We start from the raw sequence: 16,948 nt of genomic DNA on the forward strand, positions 1-16,948 counted from the left end.
TTTATAAAGCACTTTAAAACAACCACAGCTGACACAAAGTGCTGTACATTGGAACTGTAAAATAAAATTACATGAGATATAAATAAAAAACAAATAAAAGAAGAGTGAAATCATTAATTAAATAACTACTGCATTAAAAAAGAAACTAAGTCTCACTGAGGTTAAAAGCCAAGGAATAAAAGTGGGTTTTAAGACGTGATTTAACATGTAACATGATGTAACATCTCTCTCACTGTACATGTACTGTTTATAAAATTAGGGAAACATAACCTGCACAAACAAAATAATTTGCAGGACAAATGGTTGACATCAATTTTGTTCGATTTGAAGAAGGTAGGGGGGGCAACTTCACTCACATGTGTTTATAAGGTTGGGGAAACCTGCAGTCAGCTGAGACTGAAGAAGTCACTTGGATGAGTGACGAAACGTTTCTCCAACTGAAAATGTCCAGATGAACAGAATCAACCTTTTGGGATTTACTTACCTGGATGATTAAGCACGCATCAAGACGTTATTTTATTAAACATTTTAAAATGTTAGCAGCACAAACAAACATTTTTGCAGCACAAACCAGCACAAACGTAGCACAAACGTTTGACATCAATTTTGTTGGATTTGGGTAATGTGGGGGGGGGCTGGTTGACCTCTGATGACCTCTAGAAAATTTTATTAATATCTTTAAAATGATAGCAGCACAAACGGAAATTTTTGCAGCACAAACCAGCACAAACGTTTGATACCACTTTTGTTGGATTTGAAGAACTTCACTCACATCAAGTCAAGTCAAGTTTATTTATAAAGCACATTTAAAAACAACCAAGGCTGACCAAAGTGCTGTACAATAAAATACAAATATAAAATACAATAAAACACAAGTACAGGTTGAAACTGAAAAATGGATTGAAACCAAAAAAAAAAAGGATTTAAACTGAAAAAAAGAATTGTAAGCGAAAACAAAAAAATTACAGTTTCAATTAATTGTTTTTCACTATCATTTTTTTTTCGGTTTCAATACAAGATTTTTCAGTATATTTATTTCAGTTTCAATTTTTTTTTCAGTTTCGTTTCAAGGTGGCATCGTTCTGATTCCATAGTTTAAGTGTCTAGCTCGTTTACTTTTAATCACCGTTCACCTTTTGTGTATATTTTCATGCTGCCTGTCCAGAACAGGAGTGGATGCAAATCTCATATATAAAATATATAAAATTGAAAACCCAGGCATACTACAAGATCATCAGTTACCTTTGAACTTTGAAGTCATCTCTGTGCTTTTTACACTTGCTTTCTCCCTTTGTAATTGGACAGAGTAGTATCAAGTTAAAGTTCCTTTTAAAAAATGTTAATTCTAAACCTCAATATTGACTAAATTCACAACTTTGTTGTTGTTGTTTTTTAGACTTAGTTAGAAGTCTCATATAAACCATGTGAAATCGTAAAGTGAAAACAAAAATGTCAACAACTGTTGCTATTCTCTACAAATTAAAGGATGTCCTGAACAAGAAATCATTATACACACTTTATGGTTCTCTGTTGCTTCCATATATGACTTATTGTCTAGAGATATGGGGTAATGCATAAAACCAATACCCGTCCTATGTTAAAGTTACAAAAAAAAAAAAAAAAAAAAACAACTTTAAGAATTATAAATCAATAGAACTATAAAGAACTAACTAACATTTGATGTTTATTAATTTGAGTACCCTGAAATTTTATGTTTTAGTTGAATATAAAATGGCACAGATAATGTACAAAAAACAAAATAAAACTAGAAAAATTTGCATTTCCTGCGAAAATGCTGTGTGGATGCCTTAACATTGAAGATGTCGGCTGAAAAAAGCTGAAAAAGCAAAAAACATTGCCCTGAGCAGGATTCGAACCTGGCCCTTCTGGTCTAAAGGCAACAACTCAACTCACTGCACCAAACTCATTTGCACAAAGAATAGGTGGAGAGACTGACAATTCTGGTGAAATTAGCAGAAGCTGCTTAGAATTGTGCTGATAAGAGGTGAAATGGCTAAACATTTGGCAGAAAAGAGGTGAATCAGAAGAATTTCTGCTGAAAAGAGGTAAAGAAGCAAAAAGATGAGCTGGAAAGAGGTGTAGAAGCAGAAGTGCTTGCTGAAGATGGCTGTATGTGTAATGACACACTGGAGAGTGTTAAGAAAGCAGAGCGCATGCAAGCAGGGAACATGTGTAGCAACTGTCACAGGTAGGATTCGAACCTCTGCCACCGGGCTTCACGGAAGCTGCCCTACCCTCTGAGCCAAATGAGCTCTGGTCACAAGCAAAAATATGATGACAGGGAAAATGTGCACTGTGGAGCAGAAGCTCAAATTAGCAGAAAAGAGGTGAAGAGGAAGAACTTTGTTGTGAAATGAGGTAAAGAAACTGAAATTTGTGCTTAAAACAAGTGAAAAAGCTGAACTCTGAAATCCTGCTAAAACAGCAGGAGAGGCTGATATTTTTCAGCTACTCATTGAGCCAAACTGGTTCTCACGTAACTTAAAAAAAGGTGGAAAAGCTTAAATTTCTAATGAAAACAGCAGAAGAGGCTGATATTTTTCAGCTACTCATTGAGCCAAACTGGTTCTCACGTAACTTAAAAAAAGGTGGAAAAGCTTAAATTTCTAATGAAAACAGCAGAAGAGGCTGATATTTTTCAGCTACTCATTGAGCCAAACTGGTTCTCACGTAACTTAAAAAAAGGTGGAAAAGCTTAAAATTCTAATGAAAACAGCAGAAGAGGCTGAGATTTGTGCTGATAAGAGGTGAAAATACTGAACCAATCAGAGGTACTGCTTCTGTCTGCTTCATCAGGCTGTGTACTTGTATGTATTTCTGCCACAGACTGTTAACAAGAATCTGAGGTCCATATTAGAAAAGCTGCTAAAATCATAAAAGTTTGCAGAATTATAATAAATTATCAATATGAATTACCGGTCTGTGATAGTGTATAAATTTGTAGTTAAAAAAAACATGTGGGCCAAGGTGGAATCGAACCCACGACCTTAGGTCTGAAGAGCCGTGTCATTACCAATCGTGCCACCTGGAAAGGGGGCGGGGCGCCTTAAAAAAGAGGGTGATCAGCAGTCAGAATTTGATTGCGGTGAGCGGTGAAAAACGCCGTTTTTTGGAGTTACAAAACGTCGTGTAACTCAAAAACTAGGTGGGATAGAAGCATAATTCTTGCACTGGGTGAATCAGCGGACTTTGGTGTACTTTGACTGTGATTTACATAGCTCTTTGTATCTCCGTCGCGGAGATATGACGAGAGAAGAAACGGCTTCATTTTCGGAATTTGAAAAATGAGAGAGGAGGACAGATTTCCACCCCTCAAACAAGTCTAACTCATCTCAGAACGGTAATAGGTGAGAAAATAATTTTTGAATTGTGAGCGTCAGGAGTGTCTGAAGATATACGGGGACAAGCCTCATGTCTTAACTTTGCTTCGTTAAGGAGATATGACGATTTGAAAATGCCTTCAGTTTCAGTATTTCAGCTCTGAGTTTCACAACCTCCCCATAGACTTTGAATGGGGAGTTTTTAGACCATGTGTCACTTCGAGGCAAATTGTGAAAAAACCGTAACTCTCACAATAATTATAGTGACACTGTCTTAAAGCCAGCAAAAATGCCTACGTTTTGATGTATAATTTGTGGAAGTTGAGTTGAGAAAAAAGTAGTCTGCAGAAAAAAGCTGAAATAGTTGGAAAAAAAAAATATTGCCCTGATGAGGATTTGAACCTGGCCCTCCTGGCCTAAGGGCAGCTATTTAGCTCACTGAGCCAATGTCATTCTCACAAAGAAGAAGTGGAGAGATTGACAATTGGGCTGAAATGAGCAGAAGAGGCGGAGAATTGTGCTGATAAGAGGTGAAAAGGCTTAAAATGTTTCAGAAGAGGTGAGTAAGCAGAATTTGGGCAGAAAAGAGGTGAAAACTCTGAATATTTTGCTGAAAAGAGTTCAATCAGCAGAATTTCTTCTGAAAAGAGTTCAATCAGCAGAATTTTGCTGAGAAGAGGTTTTTTCTGAAAATGGCAGAAAAAACTGAAAATTTTGTTGAAAAGAGTTTAATCAGCAGAATTTCTTCTGAAAAGAGTTCAATCAGCAGAATTTTGCTAAAAAGAGTTTTTTTTCTGAAAATAGCAGAAAAAAGTGAAAAACTTTTCTGAGAAGAGTTCAATCAGCAGAATTTGTGGTGAAAAGAGTTCAATGAGTAGAATTCTGCTGAAAAGCTGGTATTTGTGCTGAAAAGTGGTGAAAAAACTGAAAATTGTGCTGAAAATGGGGTGAAAAAGCTTAAATTTGTGTTAAAAAGACTTAAGAAAGTGTAACTGTTGACTGAAAGAAATGTTGCCATAAGCGGGATTTGAACCCGGGCCTCCCAGTCTGAGAACGGACGCTCATCTCACTGAGCTAAAACACAGGTCAAGCCGGCAAGGAAAATCAGTGAGGCCACTGATAATATGCAAAAAAGGGCAAAAAATATTGAAAAGAAAAATCAATATCTCAAAAAGTATAGAAGTTATGAGCACCAAAAGTCATAGCTGGAAAGAGCAGAAAGAGCAGAATTTTTTAAGATTTGAACTGAGAAAATCGGCTGAAAACTGAGGGAGTAGTTAAAAACGCCGAAAAACGTACGGAAGCAACTTGAAGATGAAGAAAAGATAAAGAATAAAGAGAAACAGGATCTCAATAGTGTGGATGCCCTTGAGGGCATCCACACAACTAGAAAAATCTGCATTTCCTGCGAAAATGCAGTGTGGATGCTTAAAGCTGAAGCTGTATGCAAAAAGTAGCTGAAAAAGCTGAAAAGTTGCGGAAATTGTAAAAACTTTGCAGAAGCAAAGGAACATTGCTAAAATGTAATAATTTAGCAATATCTTAGAGGAAACATAATACTTGGCAGAAATACAATAGCATAGCAGAATTTAGCAGAAATGTTGTAACTTGCCAGAAACATAACTTCTCAAAAATACAAGAATTTAGGAGAAATAGTATAAGATAACAGAAAGAATATATTTAGCCAAAAATACTTAAACATTACAGAAACACTATGATTTAGAAAAATAGTACAACATAGCAGAAATACTGTGATTTACCAGAGACACTGATGAACTATGAATATTGTAATTTTAAATTAAGACTTTGTTTTAGCACAAATATTATAATTTGGCAGAAATACAATTATATAGCAGAAATGCTATATTTAGAAAGAAATATATAATATAGTAGAAATACTATGATTTAGCAGAAATACTACAATATAGCATAATAACAATGATTTAGAACAAATACTATGATTGAGCAGAATAGCAATAACTGAAGTAGAAATATTGGAAAAGTAAAATGACAAGATAAAAAAAAAAAACAGAACATGGTTAAGTTCCCTCAAAACTAATTGTTGTTCACCTGTGAAAAAAAAGAAATAAATAAAAATAAATTAAAAAACAAGAAGGAACAGCCAACAATTACACATAAAATCAAATATGTATACACAAATGCACAGAGAGAGAGACACACAGAGGGTCTATGCCAGTCAACCAGTCTGAATATATTATGTTTTTCCAAAAATGAGATGCTGCACTAAAGTGGGTCTCTCTCCCTCTCTCTCTCTCTCTCTCTCTCTCTCTCTCTCTCTCTCTCTCTCTCTGTTACACACACACACACAGAGTGAGAGAATTAAGTTTCTGGCTCAGTCAAGCAGCCTGGGAGCTGCTGAATTTGAATCCACCAATCAGAGAGCCTGTGCACTCTTTCCCGCCAAAACAGGTGCTTCTGTTTACACACACAGCACAGAGACACACAGGATTTTTGCAGTCTATTTCTCATAGTGACGACTCCCCTCAAACAAATGACCATAATTTCCTAACCGTAGGGGCTAGAAGGGTCATTCTTACACCGTTTTGTTCAGAAGAGATGGGGGGATCTTCAAGTGTTGACAATTTATCATTAAAATATGAATTATTAGAGATATATGACATGGATGACTTGTTGACTTAGAAGCCACGAATTCCCCAATATGCAAATTTGAATACCTGGAGCGCACATACATGATTGGCTGGCTGGGAAGCTGTGCAGGCCCTGATTTGTGGATTTGAATTCCTCAGCCCTCAGATATGATTGGCTGGCTTAGAAGCCATGAAGGCCCCAATATGCAAATTTGAATGCCTCAGGACACATATATGATTGGCTGGGAAACCGTGCAGGCCCTGATTTGAAAATTTGAACGTCTCAGTCCTCACAGAGGATTGGCTGCCTGGCAGAAATATATAGAAATAGTATGATTAAGCATAAATACTACATTTAGCAGAAATACTATATTAAGCACAAATCTACAGTGGCCCTGAAGTGCAAATCACACCAACAAATTGCTAAACACAACAACAAAATTGAGAGGCCCTGAAGTGCAAATCACACCAAGCTGTCCATTTTGCTTTTCCGATTTTTCTGTTTAACTTATTACTATTGTGCTAAATCATACTATTTCTGCTTTTAATAGGATTTGTGCTTAATATAGTATTTCTGCTTTTTATAGGATTTGTACGGTGGCCCTGAAGTGCAAATCACACCAACAAATTGCTAAACACAACAACAAAATCGAGAAACAAAAAAACAAATGGAGTATCACAAAAACAAAACTGAGAATCACAAAAACAAAATTGAGAAGCACAAAAACAAAATTGAGAAGCACAAAAACAAAACTGAGAATCACAAAAACAAATCAAGAAGCACAAAAACAAAAGAAGAATCACAAAAACAAATCAAGAAGCACAAAAACAAAAGAAGAATCACAAAAACAAATCAAGAAGCACAAAAACAAAAGAAGAATCACAAAAACAAATTGAGAAGCACAATTACATTAAGAAAACCGGAAAGGGTAGGTACCAGTCGGCAACAGGAGACATCACTGATTGGACGTCCGCGCTGTTCATCTTTGGAACCGGAAGTTACTCTGCCTGTGGCGCATTTTTTTCAAACATGAACATTAGCGGTGACCCAAACATAGCTGTCGTTATTCGAGAATATTTTGATTCAGGACATACATACGAGGTGATACTGGATATGCTCAAGTGTAATCATGACATTGCAATTAGTATGCGTACACTGAAAACACATTTAAAAGAATCTGGACTGTACAGACGAGGCAACTATTCTCCACTTCCTGAGGTGAGGCGTGCCATTTTGTCCGAGCTTCGAGGACCAGGACAATTGTTTGGATATCGGACCATGTGGCAAGTTCTCAAACAAAAACACAAGCTGCGTGTCAAGCGTGATGTAGTTATGAGGCTGTTGAGACAACTAAATCCTCAAGGAATCGCTTTGAGAACTCGAAGGAGGTTCACAAGACGCATGTATCACTCCATGGGGCCCAATTAGATATGGTATGTAGATGGCTATGATAAACTGAAACCCTTTGGCTTGGCCCTGTCAGGATGTATAGATGGCTTTTCAAGAAGACTGATGTGGCTTGTGTGTGGAGCAACAAACAACAACCCGGCTGTTATAGCTCACAATTATATAAACTGTGTAAAGAGTCTTGGTGTGATACCAATGAGATTACGAACAGACTTCGGGACTGAGAATGGGACTATGGCAGCAATACAGTGTACCCTCCGTCACGCGCACACGGACTATTATGCTGGATCGTCAAGCCACAGTTACGGATCATCTACTGGGAATCAGCGCATCGAGTCATGGTGGTCTTATTTCAGAAGAGGAAGGTGGGTACATTTGTGTCTGGTAGGTGTAAGCTACAGTGAAAGCTGATCAGATCTTTTTTTTTTTTACATGCATTTAAGAAAATAGAGTAGCGTCCTGCTGGACGTGTTGAAAAGTTGGATGAGATAGACGTTAACAGCCGTCACTTTATTGCAGGAACTCAAAATGGTCACTGTCAGCTGTTTTGCCGAAATGAGCATGCTTGCCTAGATTTAACGACGCCAATACAAAATGAAAAATTCAGACCAAACTCTCCACTCCTCACAATCAACACACAGAACAGAGTGAAAAGAATACAGCATTTTTAACAAGAACATTACTGCAGGGTCGCTACAATATTTATGGAAAACTAATATGCATTACTTTGTTTGACATCCATTTGTGGCATGTTTTAAATGGGACCAAAATGTAACAAACCCTATAAAATGACCAAGAACAAAGCTAAATTGATTCTTAAATATTAATTATATACCCAGGTCTCAGTTTTGGATGGACTTGTTTGGAGACCTAAGAGACTCTGGAAACTTAAATGGAAGCCACGAACACCAATGCTTGCTGAGATTCTGCTTCAGAGGGGTTCTACAGAAAGACCTGGATGAATGCAAAGACCTCTGGAACAAACACAGGATCCGGCCAAGCAGACTTGCATCGTGTCCAGGGGGGATTCCAAACGAACTCTATCTCTTGCCTCACAGGTATTTGAGTTCTTAACAAAATGAATTAACCTTTTGCATCAAACTAAATGCAAGGTGTTGTTATTGCTTAAGTTGGTTAATATATATTCATAATTTTACACATAAGTATGATACAGCAGTTTATAACATGTCACTGCATGCGTTGATTTATATAGTTCCATATTGTCAGCAAAAAATCCTTCACTGTTCTATTTTCATTTTGCAGATATGGTTCAAGAGACTGTGGATTTGCTGTTGAGGAGAGGGAACTGGATGTGTTTCCCGAGGAGGGGCTACCGGTTGGATTGTGTGGTGATCCAAACATTGAGGAATATTTACAACAGGCTGTACAACAAAACACACTGCAGCAGCCACAAGACTGGGAATCGGCCACAGAACTGTATTTGGCCCTGAAGGACATAGCTGGGTTTTAGATACCAACTGAACTTCAGTTTGTAATGACATTTGTCAGAGTTACTCTGACGAAGACACACACTGTGTTGAAACGTTAGTTTCTTTCCTTTTTTTGCACCTAATAAAACCTTTGGACTTGAGTGCTCCAGCCCTTCTGTTTTTCCTTCATTTTTTTTAATGTTAGTAGTGTTTCCTTTCCCTCTTGCTAAATTGAATATAATATTGTTCATAATATACAGCAACTGGCATGAATTTAAATATTAACATTTAACCACAAGGAAACATTTACAATTTTCTTTAATAAAACCATTTACAAATAGTGTCCAGCATTTCTGTCACTTTTCCAACATACACAATATTAAGAAAAAAACAACTAAATGTTTAACAATATGGAAGTTGCTTATCACATGAATGTGTTAGGTTCAGCTGCCGTTGGCACACTACTTAACAGGGTAACTCAGTAACTGTAACTTGATGACCTTGCTGATTTAAGAACATCCAAATCCTGGAGCATTTTGAATTCCAAAGTCCATGTTGGCCTTAAAGATGCCATATGAGTCACAGATGGGTAGCTTCAGAGTATTTGCACAGGTGTTTGCAACTGGAAAAGGCGAATCACTTAAAAACTGGATGCATGGTGGTGGTGTCATTCCTGCCGGTGGAACTGCCGTCAGCCCTGTGGCAAACATCATCAAATCTTCCAGACACACTGCTGTTGCCTTCTCTGAAAGAAGAAAGTAAACAGTGTAGTACATTACAGAAAATGAATTTCCTTACCTCTCCTTTCATAAAACTATAAACAAATAAAAACGGCCATTCAAACCTTCACAATCAAGGAGATAATCTGCCCAAAAGCCAAGTGTTAGGACCTCCTTATGCCGCTTGTTGCTTCCTGCTGGGCTGAGATCTGGTCTGAACATGCTCTCCAGTTCTGAAGCAGTCAGGGCCTTTGCAGAGAAGCATAGGAGTGGGGCCAGCACACTGGAATGTTTTTGCAGTGCACTTAAAAAACTCAGACTTTCCAGTCCATCTTTAAATCTGCAAAGGATAGACAAATAACTAATAATTGGTTTATAGCTATGACTATTGCAGTCTTCTAAATTGTGTTTAAATGACTTTACCTACTAGATCTTTCATTATAAATTTGGACAGATTTCAAATGCATACACAAAAATAATTAATAGTGCTCATAAATTAACTGTGACAGCAAAAAAAGAAGAGCTCATTGGGATTTCAGCATTTAAAAAAAAAAATAGTGCTTTCACACTGGAATAAACAAGTGTGTCGAAAAAGGGATCACCTCCTTTTATAAATAACTGAAAAATTAATCATGTTGCATGACTGATTATTATGGGTCATTGTGAACAATAAATGTATACTAAATTAGAGTTCTAGTGTCAAAAGGTTAATAGCGTGCAACAGTGGCTCAGGAATTAAGTTGTTGTTCATCAGATCACCGGATGCTACCGAATCAGTTTTTTCATATAGATCTGAAGGTCTGAAAATGTCAGTGGCTGCTGTGATGAGCAACTGGCCATCCTGAATTTAAAAGGAGTAATGAGTTTACCGTTGTATGACACTTTGGTTTCTTTCAAGGATGTACCATCTGAGGTATTCCTCCACAAATGCTTGTTTCTCACAAGGCTTGACATTTCTGAGGCATCCAGCAGTTTGGAAGATTGTGCTGTTTTGCAAAATAAGATTATGCAAAGACTCCTCTGATTCAGCTTTCAGGACCTATAAAAAAAAAAAAAAAAAAAAAAAAAAGGTTTACTGTAAGAAAAACAAAAATAATTTTCACTACTTTTACGATTCATTCAAACATTGGATTAAAGAAATGATCAATTTGTTATTTCACTTGTGTTGTTGGGAGGTGGAAATCTGTCCTTTCAGATTACAGAATCTACCTTGAACCTACTTTCAAGATATGATCCAACACGGATAACTGTTATCCTGATTTAATCTTTTAAACTGGCCCCAAGTGTCTTCTAAGTAAACCCATTCCCTGAGCCTAGGTAATTTTCTACCTGATGTAGAACTTTTATGATCTCCTCATCTTGCACATCTTCTACAGTGGCGCTGAAACTCTGATTCCCTGTGATGTGGTTGACCAGGTTCTTGGAGAGGAAATGTGGTGCTGGTCCCCCATGCACAATGGATACAGCGATCATCTTTCCTGCTAAAAAGTACTCATCTTGCCTGGCAGCTGTAATACAGGGCACATAATTATCATGGTTAATTGCTATTAAATATGCTAATGAAAAAAATAAGCCAATTTTTATTAAAATTTCCATTGTAATAATTACGGAGAAAACATCCACCTCTTGAATTATATACAAGATAACGGCTCTCTGGAGGTCCATCAAAGATGGGGCGATTTCTCAGACTGCCCATAAGAAGTGTGAGGAATTCACGCCTCGGGCCACCTGTATCCAAACCGTCTTCAAAGCTGCCAGCATCATCATTAAACTTGATGAACATGTCGTAGTTGTCAGAGTATGTGCTGCGTCGAAATCCTCTAACAGCTCCATCCCATACAGCTGACCTTGATATATTGAACCTGCTGACCTTCTTGTGGTCAAGTTCCAGTGCCAAATTTGCAATAATTTCATGTGCCTCCAAATTGGTGTCTCTAAAAAAAAAAAAAGGGAAACTTATTTTTTAAAGGTGTATATACTTCTCTCATGATTGCATGATGTCTTGTACAGAACAAGATGGCGGTTAATTGGATTCAAATGTTTAAATTACTAACACAGGTTCTTCTGGGGGCTCAGCTTTGGCTTCGTTAGGAGTAGGATCTTCATCATCAATCACAATCGGTTCAAACAGCTGTGTGTAGTTTCTGCAGAGTGAAAACATGTACACAAAGTGTAGATGCAAAAATACAAATGCATAAACATGCAGTTCCACTTTTATAGAACGATTCTACTATTTATTTTTCTGAAGAATCAAATGTAAAAGAGTCAAACTACATACATTTATAATAATTGTGTGTATATATTTTGTGCAAACCTCTGGAATAATTACTCAAGATACAACGCACCTGTAACAGGAGCTCTCGACAGTGAGGCATTCAGTAGTGCCTGTATCGTTTTCTTCTTCCAAATCTATGACCTGGAAATACAGAAAAGAGGATGAATGAAAATTCATATTTGACCAATTGATAATTATTTTAATATAGGGAGCCTAAGTCTCCTCCCCTTCTGGTCTGCTCGTGGGTCCCTGAACAAAAGAAAAATGAATGGAAGTGAATGGAGCTATAAAAGTTATTTTCTGGTCTGCTTTGCCTTACTCTCTGAATCACACATATGTTGTACTTCAATTTAAATAATAAATAATTGTGTTTCGACTATGTCTGTAATGTAATTTGAGATTTGTTAGCTTGTAAAAATTTGTCCTTAAAATGACTACAAGTCAGATGTCGCAAATATGATGTCGCCTCAGAAGCTTTTCTCGAAGCTCGCTAAACAAAACTAAGCTTTTCCTCTTCTCTGTGTCTGGTTCGATGATGTCAATTTTGTGAGACGAACATTTACATTTCGCCACGTCTTTTCAAACAAAACATAAAATAACCTTTGCCACCTGTCGCTTAAGCACTTTTTGGCATCAAAATGTGTTTATATACTTCATGGACATCATATTTTAAATCCATTATACACATCAAACGGGATCAGAAAATAATTTTTATTGGCTCATAGAGTCCTATTTTTTTTAGCAGTATGGGACCCATGGTCCGGAAGTAGATGGATGTACCTTAGGTTTCCTATCCCAATAGATTATCTAAAGGTACAGTAAGTAAGAATGAAATAAGAAATCCTGTGGTCAAATTTGTGTACTACAGTCTATCTTTATAAACAAACGAGTGACTCTCCCTCCTCCCGTTCCATGAGTTTCATGGCTACGGATCAGCGCCAGAAGATTCTAGATGACAAAGACGAGTCATACACAGTTAGTTTCAATGTAACCTTCCTTCCAACATGATTGAGACATTAGACTGCTTTGTGATTATTTCACTTAGTGTACCTTTAAGGGGTGGATGTTATAATCTATTGATAGTATGAAAATTGATGATGTGAAATGCATTGTATAATAACAATGAATGTAATAAGCAAACAGTGAATCGTCATCTAATTGCAAAGTAAAGGCGGTGGAGATTGTCTGCTGCACTGTTTTACTAATAAAATAGTTTTTTACCTGTTGTACTTCATTAGCAAGCACAAGATCCCCAGCACCCTTCCTTAGAGAACAAAGAAAAGCATTATTGTTGTGTACTGTGAAAATATTAATTGACACTTTGAAAATATTTAAGCATCTTGATTAACAAACAAGCAATACAAGTATTATGTAGTCCATGTTCCAAAAACCATATACAGAATGAATGACTGTGTGTTATACTTGTATAACTATGCATGTGACAAATAAAGAACCTTGAACCTTTAACCTTGACAAAAGTGTATATCTCATTAATACAAAAGTTTAGGCAAAAAACAGTAAAAGATTACATGTTCTTAAAATATCACTTACTCATATTCTGCCGCTTTCTGTAAAGGACTGCTTTCATGTTGAAGTTCCCATGGCTGAAACAAACAAACAAACACACGCACGCACGCGAGCGAGCACGCACGCACGCACACACACACAAAATGTATTTCACATATAACTATTAACTGTTTTACTGAACTGAGGCAAATGGTGGTGGCTAAACAACAAGAAAACTCTATAAAAAAAATTTAAATTGTACTTACCAGTGTATCAGCAAGATCAAACTCAGAGGGCCTTTTAATAACAATCTCGGGGTCAGAGTCAGACAAGTCTGAGTTTTCTCCAACTACAAAACATGAAAACAAATCAAGCTAAGCAAACTAAATTCATACTAATGTATGAAACTTTATTTGATCATGAATAATAGATTAATACGAAAGGCATAAAGTTAGCATTTAAAAATCATGACTCAGTAGATCCAAAAATGGCTGAATTTCATGTTTCCAGGAAGAAACATAACATATACAAGCTAATTTAGGCAGCAATGGTGGCAGAGGAGTTAAAAGCCCGCCCTGTAATCAAAAGGTTGAAGGTTTGAGCCCTGCTCAGTCTGTCACAGTCGTTGTGTCCTTGGGCAAGACACTTCACCCTCCATGCCAGGTGGTGGTAGTGGGAGGGATAGGTGGCATCTGTGTACAGCAGCCTTGCTTCAGTCAGTGAGTCCCAGGACAGTTGTGTCCACATTGTAGCTAATCACCAGCAGTGTGTGAATGTGTATGGGTGAATGACTGGTTTTGTTGTGAAGTGTCTTGGGGGGGTTGTAGAACCCTAGAAGTTGCTATATCAAATACAGGCCATTCACCATTTTAATGTAGGTATGCTATTGACTTGCGTGCTTTATGCGTAATGTTATCATTTTACAATTTCAAAATTAGCAGTTGTTGAAACTAAGGGAATGTGTGTCAAAATCAAAACAAACATTAGCAGCTTACCATCTTCAAAGTCACTCTTCAAGCAGATGAAAACAGTGATTCTTTGATAAGGCTTGCCAACTTCAGCCTTATAAGCCTCAAGTGTAAATGGTCTTTGTGTTCCAGGGACAGTAATGACCTCAGTGCCATCCGGATACAGAAGAAGGAAAGTTCCATCTTTTAGATCTTTGTTAAAGTCCTTCATTTTTTTAACAGCTTGATTGAGCAGACTTGTGGCAGTAGCGTCAGGGTCTGTTGTTAGGAAAATAGTTTTTCCACGGTATGGCTTCAAACCACCCTTTTTTATGGTCATCAAGCCGACATTTATCTGTAAGGAAAAACACATGAACAATGGGCCAAGTAGATACTAATATGACTCTAAGCAGATCTATTCAAACTTGAATATTTATTAACTGCTAAAGAGGGATCTTCCTGACAACCTAAATGTACAATTACTCGTAAACAATTGTTCTTATTCTGGATAGCTTTACTACACTGAACATTTTTTACACAACTCCCCTAAGGAATAACAAAAGAATGTCATTAGAAAATTAACCTCAACTTGTTTTCAGACTGAGCTAGCCAAACTACCTGAACCTTTCTTTTTTCCTTTTTCTTTAAGCCCTTCCTCCCTTCAGAAAACTTTTGCCTCTCTTCATTTTTCTTTTTTCTGTATTCTATGAAGGTGCTGAAGGTTGGAGTCGGGCAGTTTGAGGTAGTCTGTGATGCTAAAGGGAAACAAAGGAAAAATGTACTACAATGTCACACATTAAAGACATTCATTCATGTAACATTCCATTGTCCACACAACACGCAAATAAGGACAACACTGAATAATCTCACTAGAAAATTTCTACCAAGGAATGACAATGCAACTGATACTATTGACCAATACAATTCTACACCAGTAAGTTTTAATGTATAGACACATAATAGGGTTAGTTCCTAAAGTTAACCAAACATAATAAATGAACTAATTTATCATCGTTTCAGTTGTGGAAATGCTCAGAGGACTGTTCCACGAAGCAAGCTAATCCCAAAAGCCAGGCTCACTCTGAAAATCCAGGCTCGATTGCCCCAAATTCGGTTCCAGGAACGAGGCTAACCTGCAGTCTTTCTGCTCATTCATTATGCAATATGCTTGTGGACAAGTCTGGTCCGTGGCACCCTAGCTGCGAGGTTTGTTAACACTAGAACTGCCCTCAAACCTTCACTACTAGAAAGGTCTTGGGCAGTCATTTTGACAGCTGCGTGCATTTTCAAATGAGCCTCGATTTTCTGAGCTCGCTTAGTGGAACAGCCCTCTGGTCTGCTATGGGCTGGAAACAGCTAACGCTAGGCTAATAAATCAATAAATAACAAACATTTTATTATGCTTATTAACTTACTCAATGGGAGTGAAGTGTCTCCGATGCAAGATGCGTGATAAAGCCTCTCGCCACAGCCGCTGCAAAAGTTCGGCGACTCCTCAACCAGCTTTTTCCCACAGCTAGGACAAAACATTCCGCCGTTCTTCTTCAAACGAAATGCGCCACAGGCAGAGTAACTTCCGGTTCCAAAGACGAACAGATCGGACATCCAATCAGTGATGTCTCCTGTTGCCGACTGGTACCTACCCTTTCCGGTTTTCTTAATGTAATTGTGCTTCTCAATTTGTTTTTGTGATTCTTCTTTTGTTTTTGTGCTTCTTAATTTGTTTTTGTGATTCTTCTTTTGTTTTTGTGCTTCTTGATCTGTTTTTGTGATTCTTCTTTTGTTTTTGTGCTTCTTGATCTGTTTTTGTGATTCTTCTTTTGTTTTTGTGCTTCTTAATTTGTTTTTGTGATTCTTCTTTTGTTTTTGTTCTTCTCGATTTGTTTTTGTGATTCTTCTTTTGTTTTTGTGCTTCTTGATTTGTTTTTGTGATTCTTCTTTTGTTTTTGTGCTTCTTGATTTGTTTTTGTGATTCTTCTTTTGTTTTTGTGCTTCTTGATTTGTTTTTGTGATTCTTCTTTTGTTTTTGTGCTTCTTGATTTGTTTTTGTGATTCTCAGTTTTGTTTTTGTGCTTCTCAATTTTGTTTTTGTGCTTCTCAATTTTGTTTTTGTGATTCTCAGTTTTGTTTTAGTGATTCTCCATTTGTTTTTTTGTTTCTCGATTTTGTTGTTGTGTTTAGCAATTTGTTGGTGTGATTTGCACTTCAGGGCCACCGTACAAATCCTATAAAAAGCAGAAATACTATATTAAGCACAAATCCTATTAAAAGCAGAAATAGTATGATTTAGCACAATAGTAATAAGTTAAACAGAAAAATCGGAAAAGCAAAATGGACAGCTGAAAAAATGCTGAACATGCTGAGGGTCCCTCAAATATACTTGTTAAATGAAAAAAATCAGCAAAAAATATATACAACAGCCACACAATCAGAAATATGTACACATAAGGAAACACACATGCACAGAGAGACACACACACAAGATCCAATTCAGTCACCCAGTCTAAATATATTGAATTTGAATCTTAGAATGAGATCATCCCATTAAAAGCCTTTCTCTCTCTCTCTCTCTCTCTGTCACACACACACACGCACACACACACACACACACACACACACACACACACACACACACACACACACACACACACACACACACACACACACACACAGGGAGAGAGAGGAGTAAGTTTCTAGGTCAGCCTGGGAGCTG

The 16,948-nt window shown here is 37.1% G+C and overlaps 2 protein-coding genes and 1 long non-coding RNA gene across 3 annotated transcripts; 1 reads left to right on the forward strand and 2 right to left on the reverse strand.

The window, feature by feature from the left end:
• Nucleotides 1-4,575: 4,575 nt before the first annotated feature.
• Nucleotides 4,576-16,541, reverse strand: LOC113023071 (uncharacterized). The gene is made up of 4 exons (XR_003272495.1): nucleotides 16,529-16,541; nucleotides 8,268-8,272; nucleotides 7,303-7,308; nucleotides 4,576-4,727 (listed from the first exon to the last, which is right to left on the reverse strand). It is a non-coding gene; the product is annotated as an uncharacterized LOC113023071 (long non-coding RNA).
• LOC113023068 (uncharacterized) lies at nucleotides 7,376-9,157 on the forward strand. Its single transcript, XM_026169148.1, has 3 exons — nucleotides 7,376-7,723; nucleotides 8,198-8,416; nucleotides 8,622-9,157. Exons 1-3 carry the CDS (start codon nucleotides 7,464-7,466, stop codon nucleotides 8,827-8,829), a joined length of 687 nt encoding a protein of 228 aa, XP_026024933.1. The 5' UTR covers nucleotides 7,376-7,463; the 3' UTR covers nucleotides 8,830-9,157.
• Nucleotides 9,211-15,938, reverse strand: LOC113023064 (G2/M phase-specific E3 ubiquitin-protein ligase-like). The gene is made up of 13 exons (XM_026169141.1): nucleotides 15,651-15,938; nucleotides 14,854-14,990; nucleotides 14,284-14,590; nucleotides 13,555-13,637; nucleotides 13,334-13,386; nucleotides 13,004-13,046; nucleotides 11,853-11,923; nucleotides 11,562-11,651; nucleotides 11,131-11,441; nucleotides 10,837-11,015; nucleotides 10,377-10,546; nucleotides 9,633-9,847; nucleotides 9,211-9,533 (listed from the first exon to the last, which is right to left on the reverse strand). Exons 1-13 carry the CDS (start codon nucleotides 15,838-15,840, stop codon nucleotides 9,298-9,300), a joined length of 2,085 nt encoding a protein of 694 aa, XP_026024926.1. The 5' UTR covers nucleotides 15,841-15,938; the 3' UTR covers nucleotides 9,211-9,297.
• Nucleotides 16,542-16,948: the final 407 nt, after the last annotated feature.

This window comes from Astatotilapia calliptera, chromosome 5, assembly GCF_900246225.1.
Source record: "Astatotilapia calliptera chromosome 5, fAstCal1.2, whole genome shotgun sequence".
Classification (NCBI taxonomy): domain Eukaryota; kingdom Metazoa; phylum Chordata; class Actinopteri; order Cichliformes; family Cichlidae; genus Astatotilapia; species Astatotilapia calliptera.